We start from the raw sequence: 16,324 nt of genomic DNA, 5'->3' as shown, positions 1-16,324 counted from the left end.
AGCACTGTGGGATGCATCAGGATGATACAGGATGCACCATAGCACTATGGGATGCTTCAAGGTGATACAGGGTGCACTATCGCAATATGGGATGCATCAGGGCGATGCAGGGTGCACTATGGTGATGCAGGGTGCTTCAGGGGTTGCATCACCGGGGAGCCCCCACCTTGCTGGTCCCTGGGGTGCACACAGGACCAGCTTCCCGAGCCGTGTTGCCCCCCCACCCTGCCCCTCCTGGGTGCTGTGTTGCAGAAAGCCGCAGGCTACCACCTGGACCTGTTCTGGGTGGGCATCCTCATGGCCGTGTGCTCCTTCATGGGGCTGCCCTGGTACGTGGCAGCCACCGTCATCTCCATCGCCCACATCGACAGCCTGAAGATGGAGACAGAGACCAGCGCCCCGGGGGAGCAGCCCCAGTTCCTGGGTGTCAGGTGAGGAAGGCTCAGCCATGCTCTTCCTTGGGGTGAGGAGCCCTAATCCAGCATGGCCTCATCCTGCTCCTCTCATCATTCCAGGGAGCAGAGAGTGACGGGCATCATTGTCTTCGTGCTGACAGGGATTTCTGTCTTCCTGGCCCCCATCCTCAAGGTAAAACATTCCTGTTCCCACATCCCTGCTCCCTGCCTGCAGATGGGGGAAGAGAAAGCTGGATTCTCCCACACCACCATGGTCTCCAGCACCCGTTCCCATATGTGGGAATGGGCTGCCACCTTCCCTGGGGTAAGCAGTGTGTTCCTCCCATATCCCCAGTACATCCCCATGCCGGTGCTGTACGGAGTCTTCCTCTACATGGGCGTCGCGTCGCTGAATGGCATCCAGGTGAGTGCTCCTTCTCCTCCTCTTCCTCTTTAATGTCCGTGAAGCGGCAAAACACAGGAATCTTGTCCCCAAATTTTGCACTCCAATATTTGGATGCATCCAATATTCCCAGCTGTGGGGGACACCAGATACGCAAAACCCTCCAGAAAACACATAAAAACCCCCCAATTCCTCTTTTTGGAGGCTAAAAGAGGGTTTCTCCGGGCAACGTGGGAGCCTGGGCAATGGGGCCAAGGGCTAACAGCAGCCTTCATCCCACCACAGTTTTGGGACCGCTGCAAGCTCTTCCTCATGCCGGCCAAGCACCAGCCTGACTACGTCTTCCTCCGGCACGTGCCGCTGCGTCGCATCCACCTCTTCACGCTGGTGCAGATCATCTGCCTGGCTGTCCTCTGGATCCTCAAATCCACCGTGGCCGCCATCATCTTCCCCGTCATGGTAAGAACAACCCCAGGCAGCTGCTGCGACCTCGGTTACACTCATAGGGTTCCAGATTGGTTTGTGTTGGAAGGGGCCTTAAAGCTCATCCAGCTCCAACCCCTGCCACGGGCAGGGACACCTTCTACTGGAGCAGCTTGCTCCAAGCCCCTGTGTCCAACCTGGCCTTGAGCACTGCCAGGGATGGGGCAGCCACAGCTCGGTCCCATGGTGTTGCCTGGGTCTGGGGATGAAAGATGCTCTTGTGCCTCTCCCCTCCTAGATTTTAGCCCTGATCCTGGTGAGGCGGCTGCTGGATTTTGTCTTCTCCCAACACGACCTGGCCTGGATTGACAACATCATCCCCGAGAAGGAGAAGAAGAAAGAGGATGACAAGAAGAAGAAGAAGAAAGGCAACAAAGGAGACAGCAGCAGCGATGAGGAGGTGGGTGAGCGGCTCCCATGGATGGGGAGGACATCCTGGACCAGCCATGGAGGGAAAGGTCCCACCAAACCCTCCACTTTGGTGGGTCTGGGATGAAGATCTTTGATTCATTGAGGTGTTTCACTGCATTTACTGATCGAGGGGCTTTGAGTGATGCTTAGGGGATGGACAGAGGCTCCAGGGAATGCTCCAACTGTCCTGAAAGCTGGAAAATCATGGAAAATACTTATATCATTAGGAAGAAGAACCCAGATCCCATGGTTGAGGGAACAGCATCCATCGTATGGTGGCAAAGCATCACTAAACCCCTCCTGCAGACCCTTCCCCAGGCAGAAGAGCTGAGAGTGTGTTTGGGAAGAGGAAGGCAAAGCCTGCTCCTCCTCATGCACCCACTCCTGGGGGTTCTGGGTCCCTTTGGGTGCTCCTGGAGCTCACCCAGGCGCTGCCTTCACCTCATTTCCCCACTTTCTTCCCCAGTTCCCACCTCCCTCAGTCATTACGATCCCTATGGAGCCCCTGCCAGCGCAGCCCCGAAATGGGGGTCCCCATTGCCCCAGCCGTAAGTAAAGAGCTCAGGAGCCCTTCCTGCATTCCCTATTGCTTCCTAACCTCCCACACCAGGATCTGATGGCACTAACACTGCTGAGAGATGCAGCCTGGATCCATCCCGTTGGAGCAGGGAGGAGGGTTTGCTCTGTTCAAAGCAAGGGTGAGAGGATGCAGCAGGTTCAGTGCTGCTAATACCTTGTATTCCAGTGGCCAGGAAGCCAGGATTCTCCTTGATCTCCCCTATGAGCCAATGCTGATCTACTGTTCTATCATATACATATATCTGGGAAGGGTTTGAGCCCTCAAAACCAGGGATGTAGAGCTCGTGGGGGCATTATTCCAGCTGTGAGAGAGCAGATGTGTTCCATTTGGTTCAACAGCCTCAAACATCACACATAAGCTGGTGCAAAGCCAGCCGTGACCAAAAGCAACGCAGGATAAAGCTGGATGACTCGGTTCCAGCTCAGCACCGGGATGCATCCTGGTGCCAAGCAAGTTTGAATGCAATGATTCATGACTCTGTCCTCAAGCTGCTGCTTGCTGGGGCTGGTTGGGCCTTTCTCTTTGCTTAATCACCCCCAAATCAGCGTTAACCCAGGAGCTTGTCTCCTCTCCCGTTGCCTGGAGGATGCAGGACCTGGTGGCACCTGGAGGGAGGGTGACGAGTGGGTTGTTGGGGGGTTCCTTCCTCACCTGGGAAGTGCTTCACCTCCGTGTCCCCCCCCAGGAAAGAGGTCCTCCACCTGGAGCTTTGCGTTCTGATTCCTCCCCGAACGGTTCAGACCTGGATCGCAGGTAAATGGCACCAAATAGGGTCCCCCAACCTGCTCACCCATCCCAGGGGACCAGCTGTGGGGAACGGTTGTGGAGTTACTGGATGGTGCTCCCGAGTGGGGTTCCATGATTTTCACAACATCCCTCTGGTTTTGGGGTGCTATTGGGGATGTTGGGAGTGGGGTTGAGTGGGATGGAGCATCCCAAGCCTGACACCAGAGGGTTTAGAGCACTAAAAATGCCACTTGGGCAACAGCCACAGGGATTTTTAGGATTGAGATGTTCACCTAAATCCTGAAATCTTGGGATTATTCTCCACTTCAGCTGCATGTTCTAGGCTTGTACATATTAACAGCAAACCACCATATCTTTATGAGGTTTTACTGGTGGTAGCATCATCCTGAGGGTGCTGGGGTAGCTTTGGGATGGGAATACTCATTCCTGGATGCTCACTTCCCCATCTCCTCCTCCTCCTCAGTATTACACTTCACCTGAAGATTTCATGCCCATCATCTCCTGCCTTTAACTACTCCCGAAGCCCCATCTGCACCGTGCCCCAGGTGAAGATAGAGATGGAATCAGACTATGAGGACACCGACACTGAGAAACAACCTCGGGACATGGGCAGTGAGACCACGCTATAACCCCACGCTGCACTCCTGCTGCCATTTATATATATATATAGATATTTCTATATTCATATATATATATAAAGCAAATTGGGCTTATTTTTCTATGTGAGAAGAAGGAGACCGGTGGCCCCAGGGATCTGCTGCTCTGGTAGTTTTTAGTGTCATGGGTTAAGTGTGTTGTGGAATTTCCTCTCTTTCATCCCCACTGGTGGTGAAATGGGGCTGAAAAGGTGAAATCAGAGATTTCAGCCTCTACTCGCTCCAGGGCTGGAAAAGCTGCTGATGACCGGGACTGTGGGAGCATGTATGGGGAAGGGGGGATGGTTTTGAGGGGGGTTTTGGTGTAGGGAGGAAGAAGGAGTGTGCACCCCTGCTCCCCAATCCCTGGAATCACAACACGGCTCCTGGGGAGTCTTGTTCCATGAAGGAGATGGTGCATCAGGCTTTGTGTGGGCAGGAGGCCACTGGTCCAGGCCATGGCAATGGGAATCCCTTCCCGTGCACGGCATTCCCAATGTGGTAGTAGGGATGCGGGAAGGACCCAGATGTGCTCATGCCAGGGTGGATGAGGGTGAGGAGGCCTGGCAGGGTCAGAAAGGAGCTTTGGCCTGGTAAAGAAAGGAGGAAAAGCAGCTCGGGTTTAAGGTTGTTGCTGCTTGAAGGCAACACCACAGGGGCTACGGAGGGAGAGCAGGGCAGGGAACGGGGCTTTGCTTGCTGCAGGGAATCAGGAATGGTTTCTGCAGGCAGCGGGGCATGGTTTCTACTGGAAAATGGGAATGGTGGCTGCAGTGAAGCTGGTTGGTCACCCATCCCCATGTCCTCACTGCAGCAGTCCCTGGCCCTGGGCTTGGTATCCGCTCTATCTCTTCCTCTGATGGCATGTCCAAGCTGTTATCCCACCGGAGACACATCCCTCCTCCCCGTGCTTTCAGGTCACATCCAGCAGCTCCCCTGGTCAGTCTCCATTGGCATTTTGGCTCCACAAAGGGCTCTTCCCACCCGCTGCTGCCTTTGAGTCCTCTGGGAAAGGAAGGGAAGGAGTAGGTCAGGAGCTGGCGCAGGCACCAAGCTCAGGTTGGCGCTGCCCAACTCTCACCCCCTTTATCCAGCAGCATCAGAGTGGTGACGAGGCTCTTAAAGGGTGTTTTTCCTTCCATGGTCTAAGCCAGAACCACTGCTCTGAAGAACCCTCAAATCCGTTTCCTTTACTCATGGAGTTACTCATTGCCTCTATTTCAAACCTCACAGAGCCCCAACACGTCCCCTGAGCAGAAACAGCCTCCCTGCCATTTATACCAGTCATAGAGGGGGGGCTGGGACCCCAGTTAAATATCTCAACTGGTCTGAACCTTGGGCAGATCCTGGTTCTCTGTAAATAGTTGAGTCCAACAACGACTTGAAGGCAATTTCCTATTTATAGCCCTTTTTGTTCTGGTTCAGGTACACCTCCTGGTGAGATGTGGCAAGATAACTCAGTATTACTCCTGGCACTGCTTAAAGCGAGAGCCACGTAGCTCTGACGTTAAAAGAACTATTTCAACTTGAGCACATTGTGTCTCTTGTGTAGCATTTTTGTACTCCTGTGTGGTAGCTGAAGCGTGGTACAGGTAGGCTTAAGATTTTAATCAACCAGGTTAATTTGCTTCATTCAGTCCATCAGCTCCAAACAGGCTTTGTGGACGCTGGTAGATGTTTCCAAGAGCAGAGCTGAAGCCCCTCCAGCATCCAGCTTGACTGAATTGGTCCATTTCACATGGTTCACACGTGGGTTAATACTTTTTGTATATGAAAAAGCAGAGCATCTCAGACTTACTCCCTTGCTGCTGTACCACTGTAGTCATTTTGTATTTATCGGTGATACAACCCAATAAACCTCGTTTCAATGAGTCTCTCGGTGTTACTGGTGCAGAGCCCTTCAACTTCAGTTTCCCTTCCCCATATTCAGTGTTTTTCTCAGTGCTTTTCCCTATAGAGGGTTAGTTTCTTCCTCAGGTGCCTCCAGCAACAGCCCTTTAGCATCACAACAAACCTTTCCTGCTCCTGGGAAGGTGGGATCAACCTTTCCAGGGAATATGTGAAGAGGAAGGAGTCTATGACTTAAGTGAAGAGGAAGGAATCCAAGACTTACCTCACTGCCCACAAATACACATGCAAGAAGTTTTCCATCCTGCCCAAGGCATCGCAACCTCAGGTAAGGTTAATGTTCAGTGGGTAATCACAGCTTGCAAACTACTCATTAGGAGGGTGAAGTTTACACTGTCCTGTTAGGAAACAGAGTCAGGAAGCAGAATGGGCTTTGTTCAGGCATGAAAGTACAAGATCATCTTATTTGTGCATCATGTTGATGCGTAGAGCAGTTGTGTCTCAGCTAAACTAAGGGAAAAGCCAGACCTGACCCTGCTCTGGAGGAAGCTCACCCCATAAGTGCCTTAATAAACTGCTTTTGGGAGAAGTAGGAGACTTAGGAATAATCCTAGGACACAAGCAGGGCTTTTTTACCTTACCACACTTTATTTAGAGCCAGCCTGCATCATTCACTAAGCACTTGCAACACTTCACAAGAGCCCAGGCAGCTTCCTGTGTGCCCAGGGAACACACCAACAGCCCCATCTCGTTCTTTGGTTAGAAAAAAAGGCTTTAAAAAGTCACCATTCAAATAGCAAAACCAAAATCCAGCTTAGCCGCACACTAATAACATGTTACAACAGATCCACCACTGCCCAGGGCCCTGCACAGGCTGAGAACAGAGATATGGCTTTTCATTTTATCTTCTTCAAGTAACTTCCCTTACAGAAGAGCTTAACTCACACTAAACATCCAGCATTGAGAAGACCTCAGCATAAGTCAAACACCAGGAGACTGAGCATTTTGTGAGGACAGGACCACAGAGCTGTTGCTTTTGCACTATGGAGCAGTGCTCTACATCCCACGGGATTGCTAACGCCACGCTGAGCTCCCAGGATCCTAATCCCAGCCCTGCAAGAGCAGGACCAGCTCCCAGAAGAGCTCACTTAACTGTAAAGCAGCTTTGCTAGCACGAGTAGGCCAGGAGTGTAGATACTCACACCTTCATACAACTAACGTGCATGTGCTTCAGCTTCCAATAAACATCTATGACTCCAGAATAGGAAATTCCACTTCCAATACAATAAATATATTGCATTTTCTTCTCTCGGCCTGCTTGGGAGTCAGTTTGGAATGTGATGTTCAGGGCTAAGCAGAGCCCCCTATTATACTGTTAATGCTTGCAGCTCTTTGGGTTTCAACAGCTTCTTGGCAGCGATGATGGTGTTCTTCATCAGCATGGCAACAGTCATGGGCCCAACTCCCCCTGGGACTGGGGTGATGTAGCTGGCTTTCTTCTTCACCCCTGCAGGAAGGGAAGACAGGAGCACACGAGTCAGCAATGCTTCCCAAGCTGGCTGGCCAGCATGAAGCTGTGACCAATCTAACATGAACAGGGGCGTTGGAACTAGATGATCTTAAGTTCCTTTCCAACCCAAACCAGTTTGTGATTCTAGGACCAGCTAAAGAGTAGGAGTTTCTCAAGGTGGACTTTCCCCCACACCAAACTGTCCATCCCTGCTACTGCCCAAGCTTAACTGCAAAGCCCAAGCTGGGGGCAAAGTGAAAAGCAAGGTCTAACAGCTAGATTTCTAGCAGAGAAATATCAAGTCCAAGACTAGATGTGGGCTTCGGAATTGTCCCTGGAGGCAGCCACAGTAAAGAACTAATAAAACTTCAACCTTTTCCCTCTCTTGTTCTTCCAGGAGGAGGCTCCTGTTGTTTCAGCAGGCAGCTGGAGGCACAGGGCTCATCACAACAGCATGTTGGGCACTACAGTGGTGAACAGCAGCCAGAGGGTAAGTTCTGCAACCTCTCCAGAAAGGAGGTTGTAGTGAGGTGCGGTTGGTCTCTTCTCCAAGGAAGAGGTGACAGGACAAGAGGAAACGGCCTCAAGCTGCACCAGGGCAGGTTTAGATGGAGCTGAGGAACAATTCCTTCCCCAAAGGGTGCTCAGGCATTGGAACAGGCTGCCCGTTGAACTGGATGAGCTTAAAGGTCTTTTCCAAACTAGTTGATTTTATGGCACAATATTGGATGCAGCAAGCAAGGGAACGCAAGCATCCTACTGCATCAGCTCAGTCACATCAATCAGGACCTTCTCCTCCCCACCATAAACGTTCAATGCTCAAAAAAACCAGCCACAGCCTTTCCATACCTTCAAAATCCACATCCCCAACCAGCCTGGGTTTGGCAGTGATGGGATCCTGCACTCTCGTTATTCCCACATCAATAACTGCAGCTCCTTCTTTGATCATATCAGCTGTGATCAGATTGGGAATGCCTGCAAGGGATGACAGAATCACAGACTCATGGTGGAGCTCAATATGTTCCTCTCACCCTATGTTCACCTTCTTTTGACCCACCTGGGTCTTCCTGCCTCACAAAGCAGTTGGACTCAATCTTAAGGGACTTTTCCAACCTAAATGATCCCACAAAATGCATCTCTACACCCAGCTCCACAACCCCGAGCTAGTGATGTTTGGCTCCATCAGGAATGTGAGCAGTTTACTGATAACCTCAGAGCTGGAATTCACCCCCAGGGAAGAGTTCTGGCAAAGCAACTGGGACCAAAGCATCCTCTCCAAGCTGAAACCCTAAAGCCTGCATTTGAAGTCTGTGGCTGTGTTTGTTCATGCAGCTCCAGCAGTGTTTTCACCCCTGCACTAGGTCAGCAAGTTGAAGCAGTGTCCAAGGCCACCACAGCCCACAGGCTTCTCCCTGGGGCTGTAAAAACCACAGCCTGACAGGGAGATAGGGGTGGGAGCAGCAGCTTGCAGCTAAGCCACGCTTTCAGGTTAAGAGTGTGTTTATCTGGTCCTGCCAGATACTGCTGCCTCAGGACTGAGCTGGGAGCTTATTCCACTCTTGCTTAGTTAACTCTAACACAAGCCTTCCTTTGCTCTGCCACCCTTTGATTATGAACGTATCCTACTTGCCAGCAGCACTTCTGCCATCAGGACATGCACTGACACCTCCAACACCACTCCTTATCCTTCCAGCACCTTGTCTCCATACACATTCCAACCCACGTTTTCTCTCCTCCCTCCCCACAGGCTCCCACACAGACACCCCAAACCAGCTCAACTGCCCTGCTGATGAGCTGCCTCCAAGCAGTCCTTGTGCTCTGAAGACAGCACAGCATCTGTCCCTCAGCATTTGACCGTGTCTAGGTAAGCGGATCCTATCTTGGCATTATTTTCCCTCCTCCCACAGAAATACAGAGCTGTCCACATATATAACAGCCTGTCTATAGCTGTTCTCTAGATTTGATCAGGTGTTGGCACACCAAAGCCTTCCTGCCAGATGTTACTTTGCACTTCCAAAGGCTCCAAGCAGCTCTGCTTCTAAGAACACATGTGTGAATCCTGTGGTGAAGGCCTGGAGCAACTGACTGGCTCAAACATCCCCTCACTCGAAGTCCTCACCCTCAGCACCTTGTCTGTGCTGTCAGAGTCAGGTCTTACCTGCTGCTGCTACCACAATATCGGCACGGATAGTGTGTTGCTTCAGCTGCTCCTTGGGAGTGTAGCGGTGGGATATTGTGACTGTGGCATCACCTGCAAGAGAGTGGATACATGGAGCTTTAATTCACATGTAACGCCCAAACCCAGCCACATCTCTAGATCTTCCCTTTTGAGACACACGTGTGTTTATCAGGAACATCAGAGCCTGATGGAACAGGCTGTTTCCCAGGGAACAGCCTCCAAAGTCAGAGGGAGGGATGTGGCACGGAAGAGGACAAGGACTCACTGAAGAAGGCTCTGACACGTTACAAGACCTACAGGCTGAGAGCACTGGGCTGGTGCAGCCTGGAGAAGAGAAGGCTCCTTAAGGGGAGATCTTAGAGATTGCCCCCATCCCTGGCAGTGTTCAAGGCCAGGTTGGACAGGGCTTGGAGCAAGCTGCTCTAGTGGAAGGTGTCCCTGTCCGTGGCAGAGGGGTGGAACTGGATGAGCTCTAAGGTCCCTTCCAACCCAAACCATTCTAGGACAACTATGCTGTGATGGGCCAGAGTCCCTAAAGTGTTCCTGGGACCACTTTCAGAGCCTCAAGAGGACAGTGTGACAGGCAGAAGGCTTCCTTCTGCAGCTGCCTGGCACATGGGCTCCAAGGCCACCAAGCTTCTACCTCCTGGGCGCTCGTGCCTGCCATCTGTATGCAGCAACATGGCAATGGGCATGCCCACATTCTTCGACCTGCCAGCCACCACTACGTTCTTCCCCAGCGTTGGGATGCCTGCAAAGGAGAAAGTGGAGTCTTAAAACAAAGACAAGCTGGAGTTACACCAGACAGCAGCTAAATACTGCAGCAGTAGCAACTTACCAGTCCTCTTAATGATCTCCCACACTCCCCAGGGGGTGGCTGGCAGCATGGAGTACTGATCAAGGCACATGCGCCCCACGTTTATCACGTGAAAGCCATCAACATCTTTGTCTGGACTCACAGCGTTGCAAATCTTGCGTTCATCAATATGTTCTGGAAGAAAACAAAAAGCTTGAACCCTAGGGATCAGCCAAGAAGCTGCTTTTTGCAGTCAGCCAGTGCCCTGACCTGCTGCACCAGCTCCTTGGGTTTGGAGCCTTGAAGCTGCTCAAGACTTCCAGCAAGCACAAGGCTACAGCTCCCAGCAGAAGGGGACTGGAACCACTTTGAGATCTCAGCATTGCTGAGGCAGCCTCATGCTTCTGACTCTGGAAGCTGATACTCCCTACACAAGAATAGATGGCTGTGACCCTCAGCAGCTTAACTCATGTGAGAGAGTAGCTGCATCAACTTCTTTAAGCTACATCATAGCAGGATGCCACCCTTCATGGCATAGGATAGCCCCTATGCTGCTACTCCTGGCACATACAGTCTCTTAAAAGCTTTATGTAAAAAAGGAATGCGTGGAAGTGTAGCTACTCACCAGGTAAAGGAAGCTGCACTAACAGGCCATCCACATTGGCATCATTATTGAGTTTGCTGATCAAATCCAGGAGCTCCTCTTCAGTAATGGAAGCTGGCCTGAGGATGGTTTCACTGCTGATACCTGTGCAACCAGAAGTCCCATGTTAGAGAATCACTTGTGCACAAGTGGGAGAGCAACTTCCTTAATCCATGTGGTTTAAGCTGCCAGGTTTCCCTGCTCTACACACCAAGGACTGTATGCTTTGGGTAACAATAAGTACCTTCCAGGCTGGACACCTTGCCAAGTCTTGTGAGTTATGGGTAAGGACAATTAGTGTCAGTCTAATGACCTGGAAAGGACTATTTGAGAACAGAGACCCTCTGAGTGCAGGCAGGACTTCAACCTAGGCAAAGGGTGCAATGATGAAGGTGCAGCCACACGTGCTATGGTCCCTCTGGACACAGCAGGAGGGGGATGTTAGCCTCAAAAACCTCAGCTCCACAAGGCTTCAGCAGCACAGAACTAAAGGGAAAAATAAACCATATCTTATCCCAACCCCTTTCAGCACATTTTCTCCACAAGCACACTTGGCTCAACACCAAGCAGGGCCTCAGCTTGCAAGACTGGAAGGACTCAGAGGGTGTTAAGGCTGCTAAATGACAACTGCATCTCAGGCAGCTGAGGAAAGGCAGCAAATTGGAGCCTTGCCTGTGTTTTATATGGCCATAGGAGAACTGCAAATCCAAACTACAGAGCTTGATGCTGCCCCATCACAACACGTGAACCGTGTTTACTAACTCCATCCCAGTACAAAGAAGGCAGCCAGAAGAGTCATAAAGCAAATGCTGGGCCAAACAAACTGCCATAGAGCTGAGGTGGAAAGCTGCCAGATGGAGACATCCCAGAAAGCTTCTCCCAGCATCCAGCATCAGCTAAAGTGAGATGGAACAGTGAGTAGCTCTGCTTTAGCAGAGCAGAGCACAGACATACCAACGTCAGCAGCCGCTTTGGTTTTGTTCAGCACATAGGAGTGACTCGCTGGATTCTCCCCCACGAGGACAACGCTGAGGTGAGGTCTCTTGTTTCCAGCTGCTACCCACTGCTCGACCTCGTGACGGGCTTCCTGCCGGATCTGCCGGGCCAGCTTCCTGCCCGAGATCACAACCGCATCATTGCTGCAACAAGTAAGGTGTTACGAAAGCAGTCAGTGCCCCTCAGACCTTCAAACCCAAGCTCTGGGCAACACAAACCAGGAAAAGCAGATGCAAACAGCAAGTCAGGGCAGAAAAGGCTCTCTTCATAGAATCCCAGCCTGGTTTGGGTTGGAAAGGACCTTAAAGCTCATTCAGTTCCAACCCCTGCCACGGGCAGGGACCCCTTCCACTGGAGCAGCTTGCTCCAAGCCCCTGTGTCCAACCTGGCCTTGAGCACTGCCAGGGATGGGGCAGCCACAGCTTCTCTGGGCACCCTGTGCCAGCGCCTCAGCACCCTCACAGGGAAGAGCTTCTGCCTAAGAGCTCATCTCAGTCTCCCCTCTGGCAGGTTAAAGCCATTCCCCTTGGCCTGTCCCTACAGGCCCTTGGCCCAAGCCCCTCTCCAGCTTTCCTGCAGCCCCTTCAGGCACTGGAGCTGCTCTCAGGTCTCCCCTTCAGGAGCCTTCTCTTGTCCAGGCTGCCCCAGCCCAGCTCTCTCAGCCTGGCTCCAGAGCAGAGCTGCTCCAGCCCTTGCAGCATCTTTGTGGCCTCCTCTGGCCTCACTCCAGCAGCTCCAGGTCCCTCTGGTGCTGCTGCCCCAGAGCTGGACACAAGGTGAAGTTTCCCTGAGCTCTGTACAAGCCCTCTGCAACTTTTTGCTAAATAATGTCAAGCCGCACATTTCAGCCTTAGTTTAAAGACGCCCAAAGCTGGGCTCTGCAAACAAGGCTGCTAGAGGAATCAGCTTATTCGTGCAGCCTGAAAGCACACACGCTCTTCTCTGCTAGAGTCTGTGCGCATCGTTTTCCTGGCACATGTCTCAACAGCTGCCATTTTTAGAAAGACAGCCACCCATTCCTTGTGAAAGCATGAGAGCTTCACTACAACGGACTCACAAAAAGCAGAACTCACTCCAGTGGAGCTTCCCCCACTGAAGAGGTCTATGGAAAAGTTCTGGCATAGGCACAGTGTGACGTACTTCCGTATGGAGCGCTGCTCCCAGAGATCCTCGTCCCACACAGATTCCTTGGCAAGTCCGATCATCTAGCACAGCACACACCTTGCACAGCCAACCTCACACCCTCTCCTCTCAAGCTGTGTCTTCAGGCTGTTAAAGCTGAGCTGGGGTACGTGGTTTCACCCCCTCCAACAGACGCCAGTGTCTGTCTGGAGTAGAAGGGACGTTTGCCCATCTGAACAATGTCAGAGCAGTTCCTCACGTACATTTCTAAATTAGAAACGGGAATATCCAGTCACTGTCAAATATATTCCAGGCAACTGGACACCCTGCAGGATATAGAAAGCCTTGACCTATAGATGGCCAGTCCCTGTCACAACAGACTGCTCACACTGCTCATGCCTGGCTCTTTTTCTGTAGGTTATCACTGTGACTCTTACTTGAGCATCATTCTCATTCAGTAATCCCTTTGTGAGAGGATTTGCCTTTGCAAGCTTCACTTCTAGACCTCATATTTACATCTTGCCTTCCGGCAAGGCTTCATGACAAGCACCTTAGTCACTTGCCCAATTGCTCTCAGCTCTGAGCTGGAGCAAACATGCTCACAGAAGCATTACTGTGATTCCTTGTGATTTGGGAAGCTACCCTGTCATGCATGGGACCTTCCCAAATCACAAAGAATCACTTCTGAGGCAATCCCCAAGCAGGATGCATCAGCACTACAACCTATTTAGCCTGCCACAGGAATCCCGGAGACAACTGACCCACGGGAGGAAAGCCCAACCATACCAGTCGTGGTTCCAACCCTCCCTGCAACACAACATTGAACAGGAGCAAGTAAATTGCTGCAGTTTCTCCTTAAAACTCCATCACCTGCTTCATGCACAGGTTCCCACATTAAATTCAATGCTGCTGTCTTCTGACCTCCTCTAGGTACAATGCTGACCCTGGAGCTCTGGGGACAGCTGCCACCAGGGAGAACCACTGCAACAACTGCTCCAGGATAGACACATGAGAAGTAGGGAAGTGTTTTGCCTACCTAGAGCTGCTGCGAGGGCTGGAGCAGCTCTGCTCTGGAGCCAGGCTGAGAGAGCTGGGCTGGGGCAGCCTGGACAAGAGAAGGCTCCTGAAGGGGAGACCTGAGCGCAGCTCCAGTGCCTAAACCTGGAGAGGGGCTTTGGCCAAGGGCCTGTAGGGACAGGCCAAGGGGAATGGCTTGAACCTGCCAGAGGGGAGACTGAGATGAGCTCTTAGGCAGAAGCTCTTCCCTGTGAGGGTGCTGAGGCGCTGGCACAGGGTGCCCAGAGAAGCTGTGGCTGCCCCATCCCTGGCGGTGCTCAAGGCCAGGTTGGACACAGGGGCTTGGAGCAAGCTGCTCCAGTGGAAGGGGTCCCTGCCCATGGCAGGGGTTGGAGCTGGATGAGCTTTAGGGTCCTTTCACACCCACACCAGGCTGGGATTCTATGGTCCTCTGTGCGTTTTTAATCCCTGCCCTATGCAATTATGTAGTTCTCCCCATTTACAGGGAATTAAACATTACTTCATCCTTAACAGCAATCATCCACTGAAACCTATCTAACAGCAACCAGTAAAAACCCATCCCAAGCCAGCAGAGCCCACTGGCTCTCTAGTTCTTATGCATGTCTACTCTCATCTAAAAGGAATTATTACGAATGCCTGGCAAGCACAAGGAGAAATCATAATATCAGAACCACCTCATACCAAGAGCCTGGATTTTCCTATAACCCCGAGACCGGGCTGCCCGGAGGGCAGGGAGCAGCATCTTCCCCTCATAAGCTCGAGGGAAGCCAAAGTCAGAGCCGTGCTTAGAGCAGGGAACAGCTCCCTCCAGGGCTGCTTCACTGCATTAGATCAAACCCCACGGAGGGGAAGATGAGGTGGGGCACAGGCGGGATGCTCGGGGGACTCTGGTCCCTCTCACCCCCCGTACACGCGGGGTGAGCCGGGTCCCCGGAGGCGGGGGGGGGGGTGCCGGGCAGAGCCGGTGCCCCCTGCCCGGGGAATGGATGCCCGGGGAATGGATGCCCGGAGCATCCCATGCAAGGCGGCAGCGGGATTTCATCAGCCTGCACTGCCCGGCGCGGCCGCTGGGGGCCGCCCCATTCATCCCCCAGTGCCGGCAGCGGCGAGACGGGGCCCTACCCTCACCCGGTGGGCAACGGGGAACCGCGATGGGGAACCGGGGCCCCCCCTCCCTCATCCCTCCGCACCCCGGGACTGGGCAGAAGAGGCGGGCGGGCCCCGGTTCCTCACACACCGACCCCGGGCCGGGCCGGGCCGGGCCGTACCTGGGCGCGCTGAGGTGGATGCGGCGGCCGCGGGGCCGGAGCGCGGAGCTCGCCAGGCCGCGGAGCGGGCACAGCGCGGTTGCCATGGCAGCAGCGGGCAGCGAGCGACCGGGAGTGGTAGTGACACAGCCCGTGCGACCCGCCGGTTTATATAGCGCGGCCGGCGGGAGCCAATCAGCGCGGCGAGCGGCGCGGAGGAGAGAGTTGAGTGGCGGAGGAGAGGGAAAGGGGCGGGCGGAGCGGGCGCTCGTTCAAGTGGGCAAGAGAGCCTGAGGCGAGGGTCTGGGTCTGGGTCTGGAGTGTGGTCCAGGGACAGGGACAGGGACAGGGACAGGGATAGGGACAGGGATAGGGACAGGGACAGGGACAGGGATAGGGATAGGGACAGGGATAGGGATAGCGACAGGGACATGGATAGGGATAGGGATAGGGACAGGGATAGGGATAGGGACAGGGATAGGGATAAGGACAGGGATAGGGACAGGGGTAGGGACAGGGATAGGGACAGGGATAGGGACAGGGATAGGGATAGGGATAGGGGTAGGGATAGGGATCAGAGCAGAGGGACCTGGAGCTGCTGGAGCAAGTCCAGAGGAGGCCACGAAGATGCTGCAAGGGCTGGAGCAGCTCTGCTCTGGGGCCAGGCTGAGAGAGCTGGGCTGGGTCAGCCTGGAGAAGAGAAGGCTCCTGAAGATGAGACCTTAGAGCAGCTTCAGTGCCTAAAGATGCTGCAGAAAACCTGGAAGGAACTCTGTGGGAACCCCAGTCCCTGAAAGCCTGTCCATGCTTATAGCGGGGTCCTTAGGCCTGTTGGGTTGTGTCCTGTGCCATGAGAAGGGGGCCCTGGGGCCCCAGACCCATAGGAAAGCATTTTTGGAAGTGCCTAGACTGATGCAGAGGAGCTTCAGAATGATCTCAGGCTCATGGGAGTTCTCGAGGCTCATGAGAAAGAGCCTCTGAGAGTTCCCAAGCTCATGGGGTGGCTCCCCAGACCCATGCAGAGGGGCTTTTGGGGGTCCCATGCTGACGGGGAGGTCCCCAGGCCAATGTGAAGGGAGTTCTGGGGGACACCAGTCCCTGGAAGGGTCTCCATGCTGATAGGGGTGTCCCCAGAACCATGGCAACGTACCCAGGCCAATGAGAACGGGGCTTTGGGGGTCCCCAGCCCCATGAGAAGGGAGCTCTGCGTCTCCAGACATATGGGGGGGTCGCGGTTCCATGGGGAGTCCCAGCCCCACGGCTGACCCACGTGTACCTCAGCCCGGGGGCT

At 53.3% G+C, this 16,324-nt stretch overlaps 2 protein-coding genes across 3 annotated transcripts in view; one reads left to right on the top strand and one right to left on the bottom strand.

The window, feature by feature from the left end:
• Positions 1 to 3,794, top strand: part of SLC4A5 (solute carrier family 4 member 5) — a 29,425-nt gene extending 25,631 nt beyond the window's left edge. For both annotated transcript variants that reach the window (XM_057402574.1, XM_057402575.1), the window contains 7 exons: positions 253 to 431; positions 516 to 588; positions 751 to 819; positions 1,084 to 1,257; positions 1,520 to 1,681; positions 2,958 to 3,025; positions 3,483 to 3,794. In XM_057402574.1, the coding sequence (XP_057258557.1) occupies positions 253 to 431; positions 516 to 588; positions 751 to 819; positions 1,084 to 1,257; positions 1,520 to 1,681; positions 2,958 to 3,025; positions 3,483 to 3,648 (891 nt within the window). In that variant the 3' untranslated portion in view covers positions 3,649 to 3,794. The remainder of the gene's footprint in view (positions 1 to 252; positions 432 to 515; positions 589 to 750; positions 820 to 1,083; positions 1,258 to 1,519; positions 1,682 to 2,957; positions 3,026 to 3,482) is intronic.
• Positions 3,795 to 6,127: 2,333 nt separating this feature from the next.
• On the bottom strand, positions 6,128 to 15,213 carry MTHFD2 (methylenetetrahydrofolate dehydrogenase (NADP+ dependent) 2, methenyltetrahydrofolate cyclohydrolase). Its single transcript, XM_057402585.1, has 8 exons — positions 15,055 to 15,213; positions 11,585 to 11,769; positions 10,613 to 10,735; positions 10,030 to 10,182; positions 9,835 to 9,942; positions 9,171 to 9,263; positions 7,862 to 7,987; positions 6,128 to 7,009 (listed from the first exon to the last, which is right to left on the bottom strand). Exons 1-8 carry the CDS (start codon positions 15,138 to 15,140, stop codon positions 6,870 to 6,872), a joined length of 1,014 nt encoding a protein of 337 aa, XP_057258568.1. The 5' UTR covers positions 15,141 to 15,213; the 3' UTR covers positions 6,128 to 6,869.
• Positions 15,214 to 16,324: the final 1,111 nt, after the last annotated feature.

This window comes from Pezoporus wallicus, unplaced genomic scaffold (genome assembly GCF_028554395.1).
Source record: "Pezoporus wallicus isolate ANWC-B61680 ecotype Strahan unplaced genomic scaffold, APGP_CSIRO_Pwel_v1 contig_2348, whole genome shotgun sequence".
In the NCBI taxonomy this organism is placed as follows: domain Eukaryota; kingdom Metazoa; phylum Chordata; class Aves; order Psittaciformes; family Psittacidae; genus Pezoporus; species Pezoporus wallicus.
Note: the sequence above shows the minus strand (reverse complement) of the source record. Positions and strands in the feature narration are given on the sequence as shown.

Bases quoted from the DNA above. Each gene is read 5' to 3' on its own strand.
- MTHFD2 (XM_057402585.1), bottom strand. From the start codon at position 15,140: ATGGCAACCGCGCTGTGCCCGCTCCGCGGCCTGGCGAGCTCCGCGCTC. The intron at 11,770-15,054 runs GTACGGCCCGGC...TACTTGTTGCAG, and splicing joins ATCCACCTCAGCGCGCCCAG to CAATGATGCGGTTGTGATCT. The intron at 10,183-10,612 runs GTGAGTAGCTAC...GTTTTCTTCCAG, and splicing joins AGTGCAGCTTCCTTTACCTG to AACATATTGATGAACGCAAG.